Source organism: Blastocystis hominis (genome assembly GCF_000151665.1).
Source record: "Blastocystis hominis, Singapore isolate B (sub-type 7) whole genome shotgun sequence assembly, scaffold_17".
NCBI lineage: Eukaryota > Bigyra > Opalinata > Blastocystidae > Blastocystis > Blastocystis hominis.
In genome coordinates, this window is record NW_013171824.1 from 248605 (window position 1) to 274234 (window position 25630).

Here is a 25630-nt window from a genome sequence, read left to right on the forward strand (position 1 = left end):
GAGGCAGAATCGAATCCACGATGGATTGCAGCTGCGTCGCGTCGCTCCGATTCACCAATTCCCGCACGAAATAGTTCCCGAACGTGTCTAGTCCGCTTATGTCCTCTCCGCTCCCCTACTCTGCATCAACTCGCTCAGCAGCGGAAGCGATTTCTTAAGCAGCAACCCGAACTCGCTCGCGCTGCATTCCCGCGTAAACTCCTGCAACTCGAAACTCCCATCGCGGCTCGACGCCATGATTTCGATCTTCGACGTCGACAGCCGGCCCTCCAACACGCGACTCCCGCCCTTCCCCTTCCCCACGGGATTTCCAACAGGATTCGGCACAGGATTCGGCACGGAATTCGGCACGGAATTCGGCACGGAATTCGGAACAGGATTCGGAACAGAATTCGGAACAGAATTCGGAACAGAATTCGGTGTGGATTTGGGTTTGGGTTTGGATTTGGATTTGGGTTTGGGTGTTTCGGTGTGTGGCTTGGGGAAAATCCCCGCGGGGAGAGCGACGAGGAGGGCGGAGACAGCGATTCCCTCGGAGTAGAGCCCGATAACCGCGGTGAATACGGCTTGGTCGGGAGCTTCGAGCGTGACGACGGCGGCGTCGGAAGCGAGGGAGAAGACGTTGACGATGCCCTGGACGGAGGTGGCGTAGGGCGCGGAGGGAAGGGCGATGTGGAGGGAAAGGTGAAGGGCGAAGGAGTTGAGGGGGAAGAGCGTTTCGCAGATGTCGGGGAGTTTCACGTAGAAGGCAGTTTCGCAGAGAGAAACCGGGGGAGAGAAGGAAAACTCGCGGAGGAGGGAGGAGTAAAGGACGTGGGAAAACCCGAAGGTGAGAGTGGCTTTGTAGGGAAGACTCTGCGTGGTTTTCGGGAAAAGGAAGGGAGAAGAGATTGGCCGGACGAGGAAATGAGGAAAAGTGATGGGTTGCACAAAATGAAGAAATTCTTTGTATAAATGCGTTAGGCAAAAAAGATGAGCGATATGTGTAGTGTTGGTTCGAAGTGAGACGACAAGAACATATGCTTCGTTGGGAGGCTAGATTGAATTTCAGAGGAAAGAGAAAAAGGTACATAGTACGTGTTGCAGCAAACGCAGCATCCCTCCACGAGTAACTGGACTCCATATGGCTGAGATAATTGGGAACCGAGGTAGTGATACTCGAAATCACGCGACAACGAGTAGAGCTGTTTGTAAGAGAAAAAAAGTCAAAAACCTTCGCAAAGAGTCGGTTTCCGGAATTTTCAGCACTGTTATTTCTAACAGGCGGACCAAGCAAACTCATTTCAGGTCTATGTTGAATAGGATCTGCAGCTGTCGGAGAAGAGTTGCTATTAAACAAATAGGAATAACTCGTATCGAGCTTGGATTGGTCTAGGTTCTCAGCAGAATCGTTAAATGATGAGTCAATAAGTTCTTTGTCTTGGGTATCCATAAAGTAGATCGATGAATCACAATCCGGTGAAAAGGAGACTTGCTCGTCAGACTTGTAGGCTGAGTTGCCAGATTGTTCCTGCGGTGTGTTCTCAAAATGCGGTATATCAGATATACAATGACCTTGGTACATAGAGGAAAATGGTTTAAAATGCTGCTTTGACATTCACGTTTTACAGACCAATGAACACTATACAAGAATGCAAGGAATAAAATAAGTATAAAATTTCAATATAATAAAGAACTGAAATAGAATTTGTAGTTGTTCTTAACAAAGTCCAAAATAGTCAGTTTTATTTATATCAAAAGTTTTGCTACAGAATCGAACAGATTTACGGATAGAGGTTCCCGCCTTTCGAATCGACCTATCCCATGATGATTTCATGGGCTGTTCTCCCCATTTCCTTTGACACTTTACTTAATGGCTTTTTGGCCACCGTTTCTTCCGAAACGCTCTTTTCTTCATCCTCCGCCCCATTTCGCTCCTCCGGCTCGGCTTTCTCGTCCTTTCTTCGTTCTTCGAATACCAGCCGTTCTTTATTGAATCGGAGGCCTACACACCCCAAATCTCCGTCAAACCGGTTTTTCTTCACCTCCAATTTCTTCTGCCCATTCTCGTTTTGAATTATCAGCACATTGTCCGCCTCCTGCGTCGCTTTTGCGGTTCCGAACACGCTACTGATGTTCAGCGCTTGATCTTCGGGCTCTTTGCGGGGATGAATCACCAGCGTGACATGGACGTTCTGCGCGGTTGCAAACTTTCGGAACTCGCACAGCGCGCGCTCCTGGGCGTCGAACCGCTCATATCCCTTGAAAGCATTTCCCATCATGAATTGGAGGTTATCGAGGATGATGTGCTGCACGTCGTGCGCATACACGCTGTACTCCATCGCGTCGAGGATCTGCTCGAGCTGCGTGGACCCAAAGAAGCGCAGATAATACAGCGGGAGCTGCTCGAACTGCGTCGCCACCGCCTCGAATTCCCGGTGCGACATCTCCGGCGATAACCGCGATTCTGCGTCTCACCGCCCTCCCTCGTAGCCTACGGCTGAACTGGCGAAGCATGGTGGCGGCGAGCCTTCGGTTTGCGATCTCGAAGGACCCCCAGAGCGTGGCGACGCCCTGCCTCAGCAGGTCCAGCGACAGCTGCGACAGCAGCGTGGTCTTGCCGGAGCCCGTGGGGCCCGTCAGGATGGTCAGCTCGCCGCGGCGATGGCCCTTCAGCGTGCGGTTGAGGAAGGGCAGCGAGAGAAACGGGATTCCCTGCAGCTCGCGGGGATGCACCAGGTCGTAGAACACGTCCTACCCATCACGCTCCCCGCGGGTTCCACCGGTTTTCAGCTCGCCGAACGTCAGGATCTGCTCGTGCGGCACGCACCGCGCGCGCTCCACGAAGGCGCCGAGGTCCAGGCCGCGTCGCAGGCAGTCGCAGGCGTCCTTCACGCCGCTCGCGGCCGCGTCGGCGGGGTCGGGCGGGGGCACGACGCGCACGCGCGCCTGGCCGAGCTTCCGCGCGAAGCGCAGCGCGTTCTCCTGGCCGACGCGGTCGAAGTCCATCCACAGCACGATCTCCTTGACGGGCTCCAGCAGCGGGAGCAGGCGCAGCGGCAGCGACGTGGCCCCGTTGGGCAGCGACACCGCGGGCAGCCCGGTGGCCTGGTGCACCGCCATCGCGTCGTACTCGCCCTCCGTGAGCACGAGCCGCGCGCAGGACGCGGGGACCGTGTGCCAGCCGAAGAAGCCCCAGTCGCCCCCCGCGGGTTCGAGACGCATGTGCGCCTTGGTGTCGATGGAGCGGATCTTGTAGCGGTGCACCAGCGGCGTGGAGCCCTGCAGGGAGATCCACGGAAACACCACGCAGTCCTCCGCGCGGCTCTCCCCGGTGGGCTGCACGAAGGTCTTCGAGCACGCGCCCACGCAGTATTTCCGAAGCGTCTCCGCGGTGAGCCAGCGCCCCGTGGGCGTGCGCGCTGTGAGCGAGTCCCAGACGCGGGGAAAGCGGTTCTCGCGGAGATTGGCGATGTATTCCTTCATCTCGTTGTAGGCGAACTGGTGCACTTGCTTCGATTTGCTGTCGGACGCAGGCAAGGGAGAGAGGGAGCAGTGCGAGTCCTCTGGGCGTTAGGAACATGGAGAGGGGAGGGAGGCCTACCTTGCAGATCCCCCAGCTTCCGCTTGAAATCGAACCAGGAGCCGCAAGTGCCGCAGCGATGGCAAATGAACGCGCCGGTGGCCTTGCTGATGTAACTAGGGATTAGGGAAGGAAAGGAAGAGTCGTCAGTACAGCTTGTAGAGATTGTCTGGTTTGTTGTAGTGTGGCTTGGGACAAAACATGCATTCCCTCACGATGTATTCTTCCGCGTTCTCTTTGTACTCAAATCCCTTACGACCCAAATATTCCAAAATAGAACTCTCGTCAATCTTTTTGAATAACTCTAAAACAAAATCGCACTTTATAGTGGGAAGAAACAAATGTGCTTGTCGCATCTGCTGAGCGGGGAAACGTTCCCCGCTGTGTAAAGGGCGAACTCCCCCGAGAAGAAAAAGAACGTGCAAAAAGGTGTGATATCTATTTTCGATTGCAACGACCGTCTCTACATTGGGCTGCGTTTCGTTGAGGGACATCACAGTGGGTCGGAGGAAAGACCGGGAAAGATTTCCATAAAGAGACCTTGCAGAGGATCGCAAAGCACCCCTGCACGCAATCCCTTTAAAAGAAAGAAACATCCCTTCCAATACGGATTTTTGAATATGCAAAATTCAGCTTGATTTTTCCTTCAAGAAGTGGTTTTGGAAATTCGCCACCAATGCAGACGTCCGCAAAGCCCGAAAGTGAAGTAGACACTTCCAAAATAACGGATGGTATCTTTCCCGCTTTCCATTGAAAAACTAGATAACACTGTGGTGATGCGCGGGATCGTCACTTTCAAATCACTAGATCCGGAATGGAAAGGGCATTGGAGCTTTCTCGCGAAGGACAGTCGGGACTCGGTCATTCGACCCCAGACCATTTCCTTCAAACGCTCAAGCCGCGTGTGGACGTTCATTCCGGATAAAGAAAAGCAAAATTATAACACATTTACAAATGCAAATCGAAAGGGAAAGAAACAAGCTTTTCCCGAGTACCAAGAGTATCTAAGCACCCATCTAAAGAAATACGCATGTGAATTCTGCGGGTTGTGGAATGGTCTGTTCTACATGGAGAATCCGCACGACCAAATCAAGGAAAGTTTCCGACTCGGGTTGGCGTACTACGGCTCCGTATCCGAATTCGACCCCTCCTCCATTCCCTCCTATACTCTTAGCTATCAACAATACGCAGATCGTTTGCTGTACGAAACGCCTGCTTGTGGGATCATCGTGCTGCACGGAATGGGCGAGAACGAGTTTGGGCTGTTCAAAGTGTTAGTGTGCGTGAACGTGGACCAAGGCCTCATGACCACCATCAAATGCTACATTCACGACCATCTCCCCTCCTCCCTGGGCTTCCCCATGGGCTCGGGCGGCCACCCCAAGCAGGAGTCGCTCGAGGCGATCCGCGCTCGCTTGCTGGACCCCGCAAATCGCAAGCGGAAGCCCTGGAAGGCGAACGAAGTGGCGGAGGTGTGCGACGTGTGCAACGGCCCCGCGGATTCCTCGGGCAGCACGGCCTCGCAGGCGACGCGGCTGCTGCGCTGCACGCAGTGCGGCGTGCTGGTGCATCCGGTGAGAGAAACGAGGAAGCAGAGTGAGGCGTAGTGCTGCTACGGCGTGGAGATGTCCAACACGACGAGCCTGATCAACGCGCATTACTGGGTCTGCGATCCCTGTCTCTGCAAGGCGTGGAACTCCCAGGGTAGGGTCCATCCCGTTCTCTCACGCGTAGCTCCGCTCTCGCAGCAGCTCTGCGTGTGCTGCTCCTTCCCCGGCGGTGCGCTGAAGCGAACCTGGGAGGGAGAGTGGTGCCACGTGTCCTGCATGCTGCTCAGCAACCGACTCACCGTGCTGAATTACACGCACATGGAGCCCATCATCGCCACCCCCACCACTCCCACCGACGCCGAGCTTCTCTCTTTCTCCTCCCTCCCCCACTCCCTCTTCATCCATGTACCCCTCCCGCGGGAATGCGATCTAGACGTGCTGCATCTGCCACTGCGCGGGCGGATTGACGGAGAAATGCTGCGCGGAGGGTTGCCAGCACTTCATGCATGGACGCTGTCTGCGCCACTACCGAGCCCCCGACGCGCAGGCCGCCGCCCAGGCCCCCAATGGATCTGGACCGATCGGAGAAACCGGAGAAACCGGAGAAACCGGAGAAACCGGGGGATCGGGGAAACTGGACGGGCTGGCCAACAAAATGAACTACATTTTCATGTATCGAGACGAGGAAGGGTGGGATTCCCGCGGTTGATTGAGTGTAGACAGCGCATTGTGCGGTACTACTGCCCTCTCCACGGAATCTCGAAGGATTCCGCCGAGTCGTCGGGGTGCGGCGTGGGCGGGAGCGGCGTGTTCACGTTGGAATATCCGAACAACGAAGTGTACAAAGGGGAAGTGCACAACGACAAGCGCGAGGGCTACGGGGAATACTATTTCAGCAACGGCGTCGTGTAGGCATCGGGGAACCCTCTGAGCGCAGCTACCGCGGGGAATGGCAGAACGACCGGAAGCACGGGAAGGGGGAGCTCTCCCGCGGGGACGACATCATTTACAGCGGGGAGTTTACGGACGGGCGCCTGCACGGACACGGCGTTTACTACTACGAAAACGGCGATGTGTACGAGGTGGGGCAGAGGACAGCGAGTGAGGCGCAGGGAAGCTTCCAGCAGGGACAGCGCAGCGCGAAGGGGGTGTATCTGTTCCACGACGGAGCGAGCTACAACGGGAAATGGAAGGAGGATCGGAGGCACGGCGAAGGGAGCTTCCTCGACGCCAACGGGAACAGTTATTATGGAAACTGGGTGGAGGATCAGCGGTGCGGGGAAGGAACCCTGGTGTGCCATCAGAAACGACAGCGATTGGTGGACGCCGAGACGGGAGAGGAGTCGTTCCCGAAGCAGATGCACTTAATCTCGCATAAGTCGGAGCGTGAGAAGGACAAGGAGAAGGTGGTGATCGAGGACGTCGTCGACGAAGTGGTACGCTACAGCGGGAATTTCCAGGGCGGCATGCTGAGCGGGAAGGGCGATCTGACGTACGGAACGGGGGATTGCTACTCGGGAATGTTCAGCCAGAATCTGCGGCACGGGCGCGGCGTGTACAAGTTCAAGAACGAGAGCAAGTACGGTAGGAGTGGAGGAGGGGCGTGAGCGCAGAGGGGCATTTCCGCAACGATTGCATCGATGGGGTGGGGTGGATGACCATCTCGTCGAACGTGGAGGCGGGCGGGAACGTGATCTTCATGCCGGTGGTGCTGCCGCAGGGCGGAATCAAAGAGGTGCACAAGACGGCAGGGTTCGAAGAGAACGGACAGTGATGGGATGTTTGATCGACAAACAAACAGCCAAACAACACAAGCGACAAGATAAACAGGAATAAAACAAAACCAAAGAGAGGACGATCGACACATCGAAAAGCAAATACAATGACTCCTTCTTAGACGCCTTCCTCTCCGAACTCCTTCGTCCACTTTTCGTAGCGCTTCAGCTCCGTCGCTGAGGACGCCTTCACCGCGCGCTTCAGCAGATCGTCGATGTCTTCCTACGCCTCGCTCCTCGCCTACTCGCCTACTCGCTTGAAGATCGGGTTCGTCACCTTGCCCTGCGGCAGATCGAACAGACTGATCCGAATCGCGCCCGCGCTGCTGGCCGCGCAGGGATAATAAATCCCGTCCTTGCCCAGATAGAAGTACTCCGCCTTCTGCAGCTTCTGCAGCGGCGAGAGCAGGGCCTGCGTGACGAGATTGCTGATATCCGAGCCGGAGAATCCCTCTGTGTGCTTGGCCAAATAGTCGAAATCCTCGTCGGTCAGCTCGTGCATTTCCTTCCCGAAATGGATCTTGAACATCGCCTTCCGCGCCTCTTCGTCCGGCAACGGAATGTAAATTCGCTTCTGGAAGCGGCGACGCAGCGCCGAATCGATTTCCCACGGCTACTCCTCACCGCCCATCCCCTTTGTCTACCACGTTCGTCGCGCCCAGCACCAAAATCCCGGTCTGGTCCTTGCCCACGCCGTCCATCTGCACCAAGAACTCCGTCAAGGCCTGCTTCTGGCCGCCGCTGCTGTTTCCGCTCTACGATGCAACCCACCAAGCGGTCCAAACGTCGCGCGACCCGCCCAGCGAATCGATTTCATCGATGAAGATCACCGTCGGCTTGTTCTTCCGAGCCAGCTGGAACAGATTCTTCACCAATCTGCACGTGAAAACCCGGACACGCTTCTACCGAGCCGTTTCTCCCTGCCATTTGCTCACCAGATCCGCAGACGACACCGACATGAACGTGCTGTCGGCCTGGGAGGCGACGGCCTTCGCCAAATAGGATTTACCCGTTCCGGGAGGGCCGTAGAGCAGAATGCCCTTCCAGGGAGCGCGCTTGCCTGCGAACAATTGAGGCTGCGTGGCAGGGAGAATCACAGCGGTCATCAGTTCGTCCTTCGCCACTTTCAGACCTGCAACATCCTCCCATTTGATATTTGGCTTCGAGGTCACGATCACGCTGCTTAACTGACTTTGGAGCTTCTTGCCTTCGTCAGCGTCATCGTCTTCCTGACTTGGCTTTGCAGGCTTCTTGCTTTCTAGAATGAATTGAAAAAGTGAAGGAAACCTTCAACTTGTTTCTTTAGTTTTTCTGCACGATCAATATAGGACACGATCTTTTCATTTAAATTCTTTACTACATATGGATTCTTTTCAACTATCAATGACTCCCATACTTCTCAAAATACATCTGAGGGATTCCATTAGAACTTTGCAGCCATCTTTATAACAGGCAATTGCCTCAGGATACTTTCCTACAAGGATCAAGTTATAAAAGAAACACTCACCTTCATTATCATATTGTACAGCCTGTGTAATTTTATCGATACCAGTTTGCATGGGTATGCCTCTTATATAAATAATAATTAAGAATTTGTATGTCGTCTCAGCAAGAATCTAGTATTTTACTGGCTAGTTATAACCAGTTAAAAATAACTATTATTCGCTTATTGTTACTATATTTTATTTAATTGATATGTATATATAAGATACATCAAGAGCAGCTATTGACTTTTGTTTTGAAAAAACAATGTTGAGTTTAATAACTGGATTTACATTCGGTGTTCCTCTGTATTTAGTTTCCAATCATAACAAGCGTGATTCAAGATGGTCGTGATACAAAGTATACGGTTTTCCTTCTCTGGGCGTGGTAATATGATAAAGATATAAAGGAGATATGTTTTTTTATCGCTTGGAAACAATTGTTTACGGAATGGGATGATGTACAAAACTAATTTAAGTGTCCCTATTTTTGTAACGTGTATTCTTGAGTAACAGATATACGTAAATTATGTTACTTTTTATAATTAGCAGAAAGAGAAAAACAGGATGAATGTGAATTGCCTGAACAAACAATACTTAGCTTATTTGTGTACTACAATGATGAAACACGTTTGTTGGTTTGGTATTTCATGTATAACAACAAATCCATTATCCTTCACATTATAATCGATTCTTTAAAATACACTATGTATGATCTATGTGAAGCAAAAAATTAACTTAATAAATCTCGTCGTTTACAGTGTGGGAACAACATAGAGACAGAAATAGGAGTACGTACGTACATGATTGATACTCAGAATAATATGCACGTAACACAACGCAGCCTCAATATAGAGATTGTAGTGGCTCCAATATCCCATTGCCTTTGTACGATTTCTACAAAGTGATAACAAGTTACCACAACGACGAATGGTCATATACAATACAAGGAACTCGTTTAATTTCATTCAATATGCAGAATAATAAATCCATTAAAATAATCAATATAGAAATATCACAAATATTAATTAATGGCAATTAATACTACAATATTTTACTAATTTTTAATATTTCATTTTCATTATCGGAAAGTATTCAAAATTGCATAATCCATAATAATGTAATTATTGTTAACTTGAAAAATAGAAACACTTAAATAAAGAAAAGAATATGAAAGGAATAATACAATAGAATTAATTCTGAATGCACTTTCAATTCAAAACAAATTACTCTAATTAATTTGTGAACAAAGAATTGCATTTTGTAATACTAATAACTATGTAGCAATTTGGATTCTATCCCTTCACTCTGGTTTTCAAGAGCTCAACACAATTCGATGATAGTGTATAAGAAATTTAGTCACTCTAAGACTATGGCGATAGAACACTGTATGAAGGTGGTATTTGGGAATGAGAGCGGCGATGCCATTTAATATTTGGGTCTCAACAGATACAAACTCCATCGACCACCCCTTCATCACCTAAATCACTTTGATAGCAACCAGAGAATATGTTTATGCACAACTAACTAGGTAGATGACAAAAATAAGAGATACATTTTTTTTTCGATTATATGATTGTGTTGAGGGAATGCACTATAGACAGTATATTGCTCCCTTATGTAAGAAATCACTCAGGTGGCTTAACACGTAGTACTTGGTCTTGCTTATGTGATTTGTACTATTTCTACCTATGTAAGAATTGATTTGTGTAAACGACAGTGTAGAGTATACAAAAAGATATTCAGCTTTATCCTTCTCGTTTTAGTTGTAGGTTTTCGTAATGATACTAATAATTAGATAATAACACTTACCAAGAAATTGCAATATCGAAAGAATATTCAAACCGAAAGTTAGAAGATACAGATTCTGGATTATCAATATCTGTGAAAGTAACCCTAGTAACAGCGTTTTCGGTGGAAGCACTAGTTACTGTCAACGTTCCTTCCCATGTGATGTGTGTCGCCCTGACTCCCGATGAGCCTTTTGATTTAAAGAAACTGTTGAACCAGAACTCAAAACAATACATCAGTTGTAATGGATTCCAAGTATTATTCAAATGAAAGATTCTGCGACTGCGGAGATTCGCCGTTTGAAGCCCTCCCAAGAGTATCGATTGAAGTGTGTCATGCTTCCGTACGATACTCCTTCGAAGCGAAAAGTGTCGCAGTCGCTCCCCTTCCAGACCGAAGAAGCCTACTTCTTCATTCGGAACATCCATCGGTGGAGGCGATCGGTCACTTATTACGTCGAGAGCAACATCAATGCGATGATCGTCTGCTATATTATGACCAAACGACGTACGCGTCGCTCTCTGCTTCACACACAGCGCAAATCTTGGATTCCTTCGAAACGACCACCTCATTACACCAGCGAATTACGTTGAAAGTTCCCAATACCCACGATGCGTTGCTCACAAAGTGTGAAATGTATGATACGAACAATATCCGTAAGGCATTGCGTGGACTCTCAGCGTAGTGCTGCTCTCTACAAACGTGGAAGACGTGGATCCGATGGCGAACAAGTGGAAAATCTTGGGGTGCTGCGCATTGATCGGCTTTTTAGGGTGGTTTGCTTATTTCCTGTGGAGACATCGCGTGTAGGCATCGCGGATCGACTGTGTTACTTGTAGGGTGGAGAATGTCTCGCTGGAAATGTTTGGGTACAGGGTGGCGGAGTGAGGCGTAGAATTCGAGAGGAGGAAATGGAGCATTTGCAGTTGCTGAAGAAGGCGGTGCCGGAGACGGAACCGAAGCCAAAGAGCGCCTATGAGGAGTTAGATGATTTGAAGAACCAGGTTCCGTGCTCTCGCTGCGGATATATGAATAGTAAACAATCGACTGTGTGCAAGGAATGCAATGCCTTGCTGTATGGAGGCACGTTTTTTAATACTAAAAACTCCTCAGTGTATTATTGTGGTGTTTGATTCATCAAATCAAGGTAATCATCTTCATACACATGTCATCCTTTTACTCAATGAATGTGCTTAAAAGATTCACAGCTCTCCGTGTATTTCAAACAAACAACCAGAGGAATGATTCGATGGATGTGGATAACTACTACTATGTAGATTCATTCATTCATTCCCTCGACTCCCTTTCCATCTATTCTTCATGCGGCGTGCTTTCCATCTGTCCCTTGACCAGTGCTGCGTAGAACTCGCACTTCTTCAGCAGTTCTGCGTGCTTTCCGCTGTCCACGATCTTCCCTTCGCTCACCACAAAGATGATGTCGCTGTCCACGATCGTGCTCAGTCGGTGCGCCACTGTGATCACCGTGCAGGGATGCGTCGATCGCCACTTCTCCAATGCCTCCAAGAACTTGTCCTGGTTTTCGCTGTCCAGCGCGCTCGTCGCTTCGTCCAGCAGCAGCACGTGCGGCTTTCGAAGAATCGCGCGAGCCAACGCCAATCGCTGCTTCTGTCCTCCCGAAACCGACTTTCCGGTCGATCCGAGATCCGTTTCGAATCCGTCCACCATTTCATTGATGAAATCCATGCACAAAGCTTGCGTGCAAGCGTCCTTCAGCTCCGCTTCGGACACTTCACGATCCAATCCCATCACCAAATTCTCGCGAATCGTGCCGCTGAACATGCAGGGCTCTTGGTTCACCGCGCCCAGCAGCGAGCGATACGAGTCTAAATTGACGTTCTGCACATTGGCTCCGTCCATCAACACTTCGCCACTCTCCGGTTTGTACATTCGCTGGATCAGCGAAATGATCGTACTCTTTCCACACCCACTGGGACCCACGAAAGCCACGGAAGATCCCTTGGGAATTGAGAAGGACACATCGGAAAGAATCGGAGCGTCGGGCCGAGTGGGATACGCGAAGGACACATGATCGAAGGCGATCGCTCCGTCCTTCGCCTTCTCGGGAAGCGCTCGCAGCGCGTCCTTCTCGCCCGAGCTTTCAATCAGCGAGAAAATTCGCTGTGCTGCCTCCTGAGCCAACGCCATATTGGGAATTTTGCCCATTGCAACGCCAATATAGGACGACATGTAGAAAATGGTGTTGTAAACGATCATCATCTGGGGATAACTGATCTGATCGAAGCCAATCAAAATAGAGCCAGCTCCAAAAACGACTGCCATGAAAATCATGGAGAAGATTAACAAAATCGCGTCGGCAATTGCCGATCGAAGGCTTCGCGATTTGCACAAACGATTGGTTCGCTCCAGGTCGTGGATCATCGATTCATAGATGCGATCTTGCAGATTGTACGCGTGGATCGTGTGGATGTTGAGCAGAGCGTCCGTTGTCTCGCTGGATTTCTCTGTGAGATTGCTGTCGATCTTGGAAATCACGTTCGCCACGAGTTTGTTTTGGCAATACTCCGCAGAGAATAAAACAGGACACACCACAATCGAAATCAACGCCAACTTCCACGATCCCATCGATGAAAACGCGAATGCGATACAAAGCAAACACACGATCACGCTTTCCATGATGGTTCCCACTTCATCCATGAAGTCGCGCAGCTTTCGAACATCGATGGAGAGTTCCGAAGTGATTGCACCTACGAATTATAATGCAGGATAGAGAACGTCTTACCTGGAGAATGCTCCTTCTCATCGTAGTAAGCTACAGACTGGGAGAGAAGCTTCGTGAAGGACTTCGACCGCACCGTTACGATCATGTTCTCCTTCACAACACTCGACAAATCCCACCAGAGCAGCTCGCCAGCGCAGTTCACAATAATCACAACCACCATTAAGCCGGTCAACAGCATACCGGTATTCCAGATTTCGTTCACATCCATCGAGTACGCGATGGATTGCATCGAAGCCATGATTACGGTATAGGCAGCCGGATACAAAGCAGTGAAGATAACGCCAAGGAAAGCGATCCAGAAAATACACTTTTTAGTACCAAAGTACTGATAGAGAGAGAAGAGATTATACTTCTTTGGCTTTTCTGCCTTTTCGTTTTCGTCCTTCTTTTTCGAATCTGCAACTTCTGCTTCTTTCTCTTTCTCCTTTTCGTTTCTTTCTTCTTTCTTCTTTGCTTCTGCATCCGCTTCCTTCTCTTCCTTCTTTTCCGTTCCCTCGGCTCCTTCTTCTTCCTCCTTTTCTAAAGTTTCTTGGCTTTTGTACAATCCCGCATAGATTCCGCCCTTCGCTAGCAAGCTTTCATGATCGCCTTCCTCCACGATCTTTCCTTCCTCCACCACCACAATGCGATTACACGATCGAATGCTGCTCAGCCGATGCGCCACGATCACGATGCTCAGTCCCTTTCCCTTCGCTTCGTTCTTTCTCCGGATCGTTTCCATCGCGTTCTGCACGATTTTCTCGCTCTGCGAATCCAGCGCGCTCGTCGCTTCGTCCAACACCAGAATTCGCGGGTTTCGAATCAGCGCGCGGGCGATAGCAATACGCTGCTTCTGTCCTCCGGACAGCGAGCTTCCCAACTCGCCCACAAAGGTGTCGTACCCTTTGGGGAACGATCGAATGAACGCGTCGGCCTCCACCAGTTTCGCGGCTTCCACCATTTCCTCCTCGGTGCAGCCCTCGCGTCCATAGAGCAGATTCTCGCGAATCGTTCCGCTGAACAGCACGGGTTCCTGCGCCACGTAGCTGATCTGATCGCGAATCCACGCCGTCGAGAGCGTCGTCACATCGACTCCGTCCCACGTGATCGTTCCCGCCGTCGGAGCGTACAATCGCATCAAGAGTTTCAAGATTGTGCTCTTTCCGCTGCCACTCTCGCCCACGATGCCGATCATTTCGTTCTCGCGAATGGTGAAGTTGAGCTGCTTCAGCACTTGCGTGTCGCGCGAAGCGTACTTGAAGTCCACGTTCTTGTACACAACGTCTCCCTTGCTGCTGCTGGGAGTGGTCGATCCAGACTTCATCGCGTCTTCGTGCTCAATCACCTTCACAAAGCAGGTCGCAGACGCGCGCGTGCTTTGAATCGCTTGAATGGCGCCGAAGGCAGCAGCCAAACCCAAAAAGTTCGATACTCCGCAGAGCACGACCATGAAATCTCCGCCAACCAGGCATTGCCCATTCCGACTCTGGTACCAACAACTAGACACGCGATCACAAATCGCCATGCATTGATCCGAGAGAGTTGCATTGCTGAAGCAAACGTCCACCGAAGATATCAAGTCCGTGACGCAGCCCGCATCATAGAGTTCTTGAGGGAATCCCTTGCGCTGCGTGTAGAAAAGAATGGTTCCGAAGAGATAGAGCAGCGTGATTGCGAAATTGTAGGAGAAACTATTCACACTCTTCCACGTTCCCGCTCGATACAGCGATTTCAGCAGCATTTTCTTGCACTTCTCGATCTAATCGTAAAGAGCCAATCCACAACACGCACCAAGGAAACGTATTTTTTCTCCATCGAAGATTCGGCTCCCAACGCGGTCACCGTTTTGTAGTTTCGAATACTCTCTTCAGCAATGCTGTCTGCTTCCTTGTGGTCTCGCATCAAGGTTTGGATCCAACTTCCCATCACCTTTCCAAACTCCAATCCTGCATAAATCAGAAAAGGACAAGCAATCAGTGTCAGAAGGGTAAGTTGCCAACTCTATCATCATCAATAGCAAGAATAAGAGATACGTGAACAACACCAACAATAACACCACCAATAAAGGTAGAAATTGATCGGACGAGTCGACCAATCGACGGACCCAATCCATTAATAATGCGAGAGGATTCTTCCGCAACAGCTTGACCCAAGGTACTCGGCTTATTCGATTCAATATAGTCAATGTCATGATGGAGAAGGGCATGGATGTACTTCTCACGCAAATGACGAGCCAAATTCTCTACCCTTTACCACATCATACGAAACAAACCTGCATAAGTACTCAGACAGTAACGCTCAAGGAATGCAAACAAGGCTGAAAGCAGAAAGATACCAGCAAATCCATAGACTGATACAAGTACATCAGAAAGGTCAACTGATTCTTGATTATTTTTGTCCACAATATCTCCCAAGAAGATAAAACTTGATGCAAGTAAAATACCGGTCAAAAATGAGCCTATATGAAACTTCGTCCCAAAGCATACAAATGAGTCCGATAATGAGCATACAACGATCCTTTTTGTTCGCGTACGTATAAAACAAACTGCTCCATGGAACAGTCTCCGGAGATTCTTTTTCCACCTTGACAACCCTCTGTTCAGAATCAGAAGGAATTACTTTCGCATTTTCCGATGCTTCTGCCATTTTTAAATTGAGTGGTTTTGGTAGACAAGGAAAGTTCCAGGAAATATCTTGCTCATATGATGAATTCAGAGAAACTGCCTTGTATTCAATTTTTGAGAGGGGATAGGTAATAATTACTTATCAATTGTTGTTTGACGTCTGCACTTTCTCATTCTTACAGGAAAATCCATTTTTGGAGAATAGAAACATTCTTTACTTTAAGTGCTTCAACCTGAATAATGTGGTAATTGAAAAGGATGTGATGAGGAGATGAAACAACTATCTTTGAATTCTGGATTAATACCTATCGAACTGTATATTTCCAGTTTGGCTCAATCCCATTTTCATACCAATAACACAGATTGGACGGTTATCAGATTCGAAACAAGAATCAAGTGTCTTAGCCTGGATATCTGTAATCCAACACAAATATTCTCATTCCCATTCCACGAATATTCCAATGATGCATTTCCAACAACAAACACCTCAAACACGAAATACCAATCCTAATCCTTATAACCCCTTTTCCTTATAACTCCACGGTGTATCCACTCTCCGACTTGTACATATCGCTTCCTCCGACCGTCTTGGATGGCAGCAGGGGAGCGCGTTTCAGCTTTTCCCACACCGATTCAGCGGGTGTTTCTGCTTCTGCTTCTGCTTCTCTTTCCTTCTTCTGCTTTCGCTCCTCCGCTCCCTGCTCGCGCTCCCTTCGGCGGGGCTTCTCTCCTCCTCGGTACGCCGTTTCCTGCTCGGGGTTCGCCCGGGCCTCCTCTTCGAGTTTTTCCAGGGCGGCGCGGGCATTGGCCACGTCCTCGCCGGCGTTTCCCACGATGCTCACCGCTCCGTCCTGCTCCAGTCGCACGCGCACGCGGCACTCGCGCTCAATGCGCACCAGGTTGCTGTTGCGGGGACCGCGGATCGCGTACACCAGCGCCTCGTCCACCTGGAAGGCGACGTGCGTGGCCGCGTACTCCTCCAGCGCCGCCTCCAGCAGGGCGCGCGCCTTGGCCGCCTGCTCCGGCGTGCCCAGCACGTGCACCCACTCATCGCGCAGCACGCGCAGCTGGGCGCCCGACTGCTTGATGATGCCGTTGATGCGCGCGCCCTGCGCTCCGATCACGAACGCCACGCGGTCCTGCCCCACGGGGATCAGCAGACTCTCCTGCGCGGCGGCGTCGGCCAGCGTCTGCACGAACGCCACGGCTTCGTCCATCGCGGCGGCGGGGGCCTCCACCAGCACGGCCTGCGGCAGCAGACGCAGCTGCACGCCGTGCTGCTTGGAGAACGTCTTCATCGCGTCCTTCTTCTCCTGCAGACCCAGCAGCACCGCTTCGCTCACGTCGATCTTGCGGTAGAGCGAGGGGTCCAGCGCCGCCAGCTGCTCCCACACGCGGACCTGCACCAGCTCCACGCCCTGCTTCGGACCCACAATGCGCACGAGACCCGCGGCCTCGTCGGGCTGGATGCGGCAGCGGCTCTCCAGAGCGAGGCGCTGGAACTGGAGCGAGCTCTCCGTGAGCAGACGGTGAACCATTCCGTCCAGATGCAGCTCGCAGCGGATCAAGCCCTGCAGCGCCTCGCGCACCACGGGAATCGCCTCGTCGAGCTGTCTGCGATTTCCGCGCACAGCCACCTTGATGGGTCCAGAGAGAGGGAACTCGCGAGGCAGCGTGATGGTCACATTGTACGCGTTCTGGATCGTGTGGACCACTTCGAAGCGCTCCGCTCGCAGGAACTCGATCTGCTTGCCCGTGCAGTTCAGTTCCTCCGTGAGATACACGCGCTCCTCCAGGTTGGACACGATTCCGGCCTTCGCTGCGGGCAAAGCGGACGCGGGACCCCAGATTCGCAGCTTGCTGCCCTCGATGTGCACCGACACGCCGAGCTGGCTCTCCAAGGCGCGCAGATTGTCTCCGTTCTTTCCGAGCAGCACGCCGATCTCCTCCTTGGGCACGTCCAGCGAATCCTCGTGGAACTCCGCATACTTCGCCACGATGTCCTCGATTTCCTGCTTCGCCTTCGCCACCGAAGCCTCGTCTCCGTGGATGTACACCGCGTCGTGGCGCAGCGACATCGAGACGTTCCACTCCTTCTCGCGCGCATCGATCTCGCTGCGACGCAGCTCCTTCGCGTTGACGAACACTTCGTGGCGCATCGCTACCACTGCGTTCTCTTTGCGGTAGGTGTCCAGCAGCTGCGTCAGCGTGGCCACGGCCTTCTCCACGTTCTCCGGCGCGCCGATCACCACCACCTTGCCTTCTTCGATTTGGATCTCCACCGCCAGCTCCTTTCGCAGCGACTGGATCTTCGCGCCCTTCTCTCCGATCAGCGCCTCGCGCGCCAACTGGCGCTCCGCGGGGATCTCCGCGATCGTGTGCTGCTCCAGCCACTCCTCGACGGCCTTCTTCATCGCCGCCACGTTCTCCTCCTTGCCGCTAATCTCCAGCACGCCCTTCGCGAGCTCGGCTTTGGTGTCGTGCGCCTGGCGCATCGCGTTGATGTTGCTTCCCTTCGGACCCACGAACAGCGCCAGCAGACACTCCGGGATCTCCACGCGCTCCGTGCACACTGTCGCGAGCTTCGCGTTGATCGCCTCCACGGTTTCCTCGCGACGAGCCTCATCCACCACCACCTTCATCGATCCCTTTGCGCTCTCCACCGAGATCAGGCACCCGAACTCCTGCTCCAGCGCCTGCACCACCGCCGCCTTCTGGTTCAGCAGCATGTCGATCTGCGCGCCGTTCACCGCCATCTCGATCGTGCGCGACGCCAGCTCGGCACGCAGCGCCTCCACCTTCGCGATCGCCTGGGCCACGGCGTCCTTCTCTCCCTTCACGACCAGGCTGCCGTTCGACGCCTGGAGACGGACGTTGAACTGGCGCTGCGTCTGCTGCATGCGCTCCGCTTTGTTCTGAAGCAGGAAGCGAGTGAACAGATTCTCGCAAGGCATCTTCTCCTCCACCTCCACGTGGCTCTGCGCGAATTCCTGCAGCTTCGCCTACACTCGCATCGCGCATTCACTTCTACGAGAGATTCGCGCTGATCCTGCACGGTTCCCAGAATCAGCAGAGCGTCGGACTCCGGGGTAAACGTCAAATACGCGGGACACTCCTTCTGCAACGCGAGGAACTTCTCCATCTTTTGGTTGACAAGCACGCTGCGCAGGAAGGGCGTAATGGGGAAGCTCGACTGCTCTATGGATCAGCGTGGCTAGGGCTCGTCCCAGTACTCTTCATCAGATCATTCAATGCGCGTTCGGCGTTCTTCACAGCATTCTGGCCACCTCGAATCGTGACTTCGGCATCTTTCAGAGTCATGAAGACGCGGCAAGAGTTCTCGATGGATCGGCGATAGCTGTGATCATGGGCCAACAAGGCACGAATCTGCATTGTGGAGAGAGGGATCGTCACTTCCTTCTCGTTCGCCATGTCCGTGAGTTCGGCGATGCATCGCTTCACGTTCGCCAGCTCGCCCAGCACAGTGAACACTTCCTCATTCGTCATGATTCGCACAGAGAACTGCTTCTCCAGCTTCTGAATCTACCCATCAACACGCTCCCGTGCCTAAACATTTGAACCATTTTTACCGACCAATCGGCCGATGCTTTCCTTGGGAACCTTCACTTCCTCCTTTGAGATATCGCTCTTTGTTAACTATACAGTTTAAAAAACATCGCAGTCCAACATACCTTCTTACCACTGCTCGACTCAATACGAGACAAGGTCTCTTCAATCTCCACTGTCTCGGCCAGCTCATCCAGTTTCTTGCTCAGTTCATCGACTCTCTTTGACTTCTCACTCCGTCTCTGCGCATTAGACACTCACACAACAAATACGTTTCGAATGATATCAATTTCACGGGAAGCAGCAATGTATTGCATGACTCTGTCATAAGACTGCTTCAGCTTTAACAAGTCACGTTTTAGCTAGAGAGATGAAAGAAAAGTCCCGACTGCTTACAGCTCTCTCTTCTTTCGCATCACGACTTCCCACTTCCAGTTCTTCTTCCACCGTCTCGATTCTCTCCTCCAAATCCTCAAGGTTTCCGGACTCCTTCGGTGGACATGATGCTACTGCTGATTTGAATGCAGAGTCATAGATTTTTAGCTCACTCTACACCAATTAAGACAAGGACACAAAAAACACAATCAGAGACTTTCTCTCGACAATAAGCTCCTCTCTTTGCTTTCGGAGAGAAGATGTCATCGAACTGTGCGCTTTCTGTGATTCTTCAGACATGAGTATTCTACAGACAAGAGGTTAGAGATATACTCTTATCAAATAAAACTATGCAACCTACAATAATTTGGAAACTGAATAAACCAGTAATACGAAAATGGACAGCTGCAAGTACAGTGATTCCATGACATTGTTGATAATCAAGCCAATACTTGAACCAGCAATATGACACATATATCAATGAAAATACGATGAATCGACATTGAATGGATAGTACAATGAATAAAATGCGGAAATTTTAATGATAAACTTGTTTAATAATCACAGACTGTTGTGAACACTATTGTGTCACTGTAGTTTGACAACAGAAATATCACAAAAAGAAAAATTAATTGATACATGTTGTAACAAGTCTCTGTAGCAAACATGATATGAAGTGTTGCGAAATCTACTTATCATTAAGTATATGCAACAAGCAAATTGATCAAACCCAGTAAATTTACATAAAAGCAATTATTACCTTAATTAATAGATTCGTGCAACACATACAATACCCTTGAATTAAAGTAGTATTCATAACCAATAAAACTGGAATGAAGTCGTTACAATATCGAGCTTAATAATCAATCTTGTTATAACTAATTCTATATTGATTAAATCGAACACGATAAGCCCATACCAAACTTCAAGTTAAAAACAAAGCAATTCAAATAAGTGTATATCTTGATTCAGTGAATGAAAAACGGCATTTAAAAACAATTTCAAATTAATAATACAAATTCGACATAATAACTTGATATACCATGTAAAATACAAAACTACAATATCCTACATCATTACAAATCATTATATTCCCGAAAGGGACCAAGAAATTAATAAAAATACATAATATACCATGAATATATAGTAAAAATGATACGAGTTTTAATAAATAAAATAGAATAGTAAAAGAACAGCATCGAGACTTCTCAGCGAGTCACCCACACTGGTACTAACTCGACTCGTGATGACTTAGCTTCCTAGATCGGACGGGTTAGGGCGCTTTCCATCAGATATGGCCGTTCTCATTATATTGGTCTTCACTAACCTATTTAAACATCACATTCTTATCATCATTCACTCACACCCCATTTCAATACTACCCATTTCTTTTCTTATCATTCCTCTTTTTCTTTTATCAACAAATCAATTCACTGAATGAGTGCATAATTTGTTAGTTTCGTATGGATGTTGATAGTGTGTTAATGTTGTTAGTTTATTAAGGGTGGTTTGTGGTTAGACTTTTTTCTCAGACTCCGTCAGATGCGAGACTACAGCTCGAAGTTGACTTTAATTATTTGTTTAGTTTTTATCGCTGTTGCTGACCTTAGAGAACTAGTATTTTTGTTCATTATTGGAAATGTGGTGTGAAATGTTGACTATATTACATTAAGCTTACCTTAGCTGTTTATGGTAAGGTGAGGTAAGCCATGTACTATTGAATGCTCATCCAAGGTTTATTTAGTAACGGTAAGTACTCGTGGATCAACCCTTACAAGTATCGGAACCCCTTCATCACTTCCATTACTGTATTGTTCTGACCAAAGGAAAGACAACTCGTTTTTCATGTCAGACAAATGATAATGCACGATTTTTAGTGTATGCACATTATCGTCTAAGATTCATCTTTCGTTACCTGTGTACGTTTTGAGTGTTTCGGTAAGCTCCATGATGGTAATTGTGAATGCTTGGTTGTTGATGGGTTTGAATGTATTTTCGCTCACTGCATCTCCCTTCCTCTCTGCCTCAAGTACACGCTTGTACAAATCGGTGTTCTTCACACGCATTTTCTCACCATCAATTGCCACATTACATGGAACACCATTTACTACATTGTGTATCACTTGCTTCTAATCAATCAGACAACAATATCTTCGATCTGAGTCCCACAAACTCTGTGATACGATGGACATTGTGTTCATCCTTCAAAATGGGTTCCTCTAGTTTCTTGTTGAAGTTGAGAAATGATGACAACGAAGGGAACTTTCTCTTGTCCACTTTCTGATCGTAATAGTCACAAGTTGTCCACAGAAATAGCTCGTATTATCCAACTCCGAGAAATCGAACGACTTGTACATGTCACACATCTTGTGAATGTTGTTCCCTTGATCGTTTAACTGCACGATGAACGAGCCTGTGTTCTGACCCAACAGCCTAATGTTATCGAATGTGTTCTTGAACACATTGTAGTAGAAATCGTAGATGATGTGTTTGGACATGTCGAGAATGGCAAATCTGATGACGAATGGTTTCACCACTTTCCTCACCTCTGTATTCAGTTTGATACCATCCAGATACTAAAAATTCATGGTAGTCCCTACGGTCATATCGTACCCATGCTTTTAGATGATAGCTTCGCATTCATTCCCTGTGGTGGTGAACTTTACTTTCATTCGATTCAGCCCAGTTTCCACCAATTTGCCATATGCCGAGTTTGCCAATAACTGTATAGGTTCTTCTCCACAATGGTCTTGGATTTGGCTCGTTTCTCATTCAACATGTTCACATATTCGAATATGAATGGAGCTTGTCTCAAGGGTGTGTATGCCAAACACTATGAACCAAATCAACCAAAGTAAATTGAATTAATCAATGTTGTACATATTCAGCAGCAATCCAAACAATTACACGTTCAAGAAGCTCGATAACATGCTCATCAATATGCCAGAGAACGATGGCAAACATGTCCTCGTGCGTGAGACAGTGGATGACGTTCATCAATATTCATGGACGATACATTCTGGTTGTTTTGTGAAAGTCAATAATGCCACACTGTTTGAACATAAACCCACATCCACTCAACCATTCAATAATCAATGCCAATTCGAATTATCTTCGGCTTTATATCTCATAATCAAATCGATTCCATGTTACAATGAGAATGATGCCCTATTCAAACATTGTGATTCCATCGAATCGGTTGTGGATAAGGGATACAAGGTGAGTGTTTCAATGGATAGTGCGTGATTGTTCGATGTACCATTCATCGATACACTCAACAATCTTGTGCCCCTTTCCCATACCAAACTGATAAATGGAATCGAATGGACAAGTGAGAGTCATACGATCTCTGCATTCACGAATATCCCTTCTCTTGTATGTCTAGGAGATGTGAAGAGCATCACGATCGTTTTCGAATACTTGAGCGAGGTTGTTGTTGTTATTTCTGCTTCTGGGTGCTCGTAATGGGTCGATGTGATCTTGCTGCCTCTCTCAATGCATTGGGTTCTTTACCACTCTTGGATCGAGTAATGGGTGGTGCTGGTTGTGGTTTGCATTTGCTAGCCAGCAGTTCCCAGTGATAACACTTCTATGTACTATCGCTTTCCACATTCTTCACTTCGTACATCAATGGCATGAATCGATCGTCAATGTCAACAACTTCAACCAAGTCCTGAGACCATTTGCTTGTCAATGATCGCTTTTCCAGAATGCGAGGTCTTCGTGTCACTCCAACATAATCACCCACATCGAATTGAGGCGTCGTGTCCTTCGCTGTCATGTTGGATGGTTCTGTCTTCTCCGTGTACAAGATATCGTTGTTCCAAATGTCATTGGGTGTATATCCGATGTCTCTGTTCTTCCTTCCATTATGTATACGAACTGCACAATCAATCAAATCGAACCATACACCTTTCGATTGATTGATTGAATGGAATGAAGGAACCATGATGTGTTCCTTGATATCTCGAATTGTTCGTTCAGCTAGTACTGCCTTATTCGCTGAATCCATGTGATACATGGTGATGTCATACTTGTTCAAGATGTTGGTACGAAAGATGGCATTGGTGAATTCGGTACCTCGATCCGAGCAAATATGCTTTGATGATTCACCATATGTTTGAATGATGTCCTTCATTGCATAGTGACTTCTGTAGCATTCTTGCTTTTCAGTTTCTGAGTCATCAGGTATTTCGAATATCCATCAATACATACAAGGACATATTTGTATCCATGATTCTTGTAGAATCCTGTACTCTTTTGTGTTCCTAATACTTCCTGTATCGATTTGTGTTGTTTGGAAGAGAAGTCGATAAGATCGATGAAACATATGTTCCGTTTGAATCCACTGATGATCACTCGAGTTGCACCTCTTCGTTTTGCTGGTTTCCATAGTTCCTTGATCTCATTCATGCTCCCCACACACCTCGATAAATGAATCGCTTTATTCAAGGAATGAATAAGTTGTATCAGAGGAAGAATCACAAACTGGTTATAGACTCGAAATGCATTTTCTCCACTATACACTATTTCAAATAGAGCATCACTCGCATTCAACATTGTGATGACCGTTTCGATATCATATATATTTCGTGAAATCGATAGCGTATGGAGACTGGATCCAAATACACTCATAACTTGTATCCATTGTGGAAATTGAGAATGTAGTATTATTAATCATGATGTTCAGAATGGCAATGATTTCACTCAGTGTATAATAACCAGGCGAGATCGTTACCTCTTCACCATGGGTGTTTGTCACCACATTGATTGAGTCCACAATATTGAACATGACATGATTAGGTTAGAATAGAACAGTGATGGAAGTGATAAATGGATTTCTGAACTTGGAAGGATTGATCCAATCGAATGTGCCAATGATAGGTGAATCTTGTATGAGAATGGAATAATGCATGTTCTCTCATTACCAAAGACACTTATGACTTGCATAGACAACAATAGATGGATTTGTGATGATAATGTACACACATTGGCTTTCGGTCATTACAAATAAGCAAACAAACATGTAAATACGAGAGAAATAACAATAATTCACCTTAGCTGGGTACGTCTACTACTTTCTTGTACCCATGTATAACTGATGCAACAAATACAACAATAGAAATGGACACTAGGTTGATAGTAGAAAGGAATTGGTCTAAGAAAGCACGAAACCTGGTTCCTGACCGATGATTATCGACTTAACAGCCTAGGAACGATAGTCGAGCACTCAGAATCGGTTGGTCGATTACAACAACAGACAAAGGATCGCAATTGTGGTCATGATGCAAAATAGCATATAAAGAAAACTGCCACCAGGTTTCACACAAATAGTGTCATTCTCTTACTACTGTTGTTCCATATTAATGAGGTTTAAGATGGCTACAAGTTGATAAATCATATTATTATTGATCGAAAGAGCTTTTGTTATAGTGAAAATAGGATCATTTTTGTTATGTGACATGTATCAAATATGGATGAACTCATCAATAGAAATAGGAAGGATGAATCAGTCATTTACCACAAGTATTGTTGTATTTCCTTTGATATATGACTAATCTGTATAAAATAGTCTCGAGATACTTTGAATTAATACTTGGAAAATGAATATCTGCAATAGAATAACAACAAATGTGTATTGTTTCATTTTGGTGCATATTGTGTGATATGAATTGTATCAAAGCCCATAATGAATTTACATTCTAAATGTGACAACTAATAATGTTGTTAGTTCGTGTTATAAGCTGAGAGAAGGAATGAGCAGTATTAACAAACAAGAGTCTTCACAATAGTTATTCTCAATAGGATTGATTGTGAATAGTTGATGTTTTGTCATCATCATCATCATTATTATTCTGTATGGGAAGATAGAATAATGTGTATTTGTGATTGATTGTATATTTTGGCTTATTAGTATACTCCATGGAATAGAATACTGTGAAAATAAGATAGGTAAGTGTGGAATAATCAGAGATGACCAATACGAATGAAAACAACAATACTAGAATGTAATAGAATAGTAGAAAATAACATATGTATGAAGTAGCAATGGAAATGAAGTCATTTTCACAAATTATGACGAACAATAGCTGAAATGATGATATTTCACAGGGATCTGTTTTAGCACATCCTGAAACGAATTACATAGATCATGCATAGTTTTGC

The 25630-nt window shown here is 48.0% G+C and overlaps 6 protein-coding genes; 1 reads left to right on the forward strand and 5 right to left on the reverse strand.

The window, feature by feature from the left end:
- Positions 1-1796: 1796 nt before the first annotated feature.
- GSBLH_T00002210001 (Twinkle helicase) lies at positions 1797-3769 on the reverse strand (the record flags this gene model as incomplete). The annotated part of the gene is made up of 5 exons (XM_013040745.1): positions 1797-2446; positions 2478-2733; positions 2774-3545; positions 3584-3678; positions 3716-3769. The coding sequence occupies 5 exons, from the start codon at positions 3767-3769 to the stop codon at positions 1797-1799; spliced, it is 1827 nt and encodes a 608-aa protein (XP_012896199.1).
- Positions 3770-6481: 2712 nt separating this feature from the next.
- Positions 6482-6886, forward strand: GSBLH_T00002211001 (uncharacterized protein; the record flags this gene model as incomplete). XM_013040746.1 has 2 exons in its annotated part: positions 6482-6696; positions 6726-6886. The coding sequence occupies exons 1-2, from the start codon at positions 6633-6635 to the stop codon at positions 6884-6886; spliced, it is 225 nt and encodes a 74-aa protein (XP_012896200.1). The 5' UTR covers positions 6482-6632.
- Positions 6887-7005: 119 nt separating this feature from the next.
- Positions 7006-9038, reverse strand: GSBLH_T00002212001 (uncharacterized protein; the record flags this gene model as incomplete). Its single annotated transcript, XM_013040747.1, has 9 exons — positions 7006-7110; positions 7141-7500; positions 7532-7642; positions 7673-7763; positions 7794-8145; positions 8175-8264; positions 8296-8361; positions 8395-8503; positions 8997-9038. The coding sequence occupies 9 exons, from the start codon at positions 9036-9038 to the stop codon at positions 7006-7008; spliced, it is 1326 nt and encodes a 441-aa protein (XP_012896201.1).
- A 2357-nt stretch (positions 9039-11395) lies between these two features.
- Positions 11396-15177, reverse strand: GSBLH_T00002213001 (uncharacterized protein; the record flags this gene model as incomplete). XM_013040748.1 has 5 exons in its annotated part: positions 11396-12885; positions 12921-14526; positions 14700-14900; positions 14933-15139; positions 15172-15177. 5 exons carry the CDS (start codon positions 15175-15177, stop codon positions 11471-11473), a joined length of 3435 nt encoding a protein of 1144 aa, XP_012896202.1. The 3' UTR covers positions 11396-11470.
- An 876-nt stretch (positions 15178-16053) lies between these two features.
- On the reverse strand, positions 16054-18477 carry GSBLH_T00002214001 (uncharacterized protein; the record flags this gene model as incomplete). The annotated part of the gene is made up of 1 exon (XM_013040749.1): positions 16054-18477. One exon carries the CDS (start codon positions 18475-18477, stop codon positions 16054-16056), a length of 2424 nt encoding a protein of 807 aa, XP_012896203.1.
- A 244-nt stretch (positions 18478-18721) lies between these two features.
- On the reverse strand, positions 18722-19765 carry GSBLH_T00007065001 (uncharacterized protein; the record flags this gene model as incomplete). Its single annotated transcript, XM_013040750.1, has 6 exons — positions 18722-19066; positions 19097-19180; positions 19216-19332; positions 19363-19452; positions 19487-19639; positions 19673-19765. 6 exons carry the CDS (start codon positions 19763-19765, stop codon positions 18722-18724), a joined length of 882 nt encoding a protein of 293 aa, XP_012896204.1.
- Positions 19766-25630: the final 5865 nt, after the last annotated feature.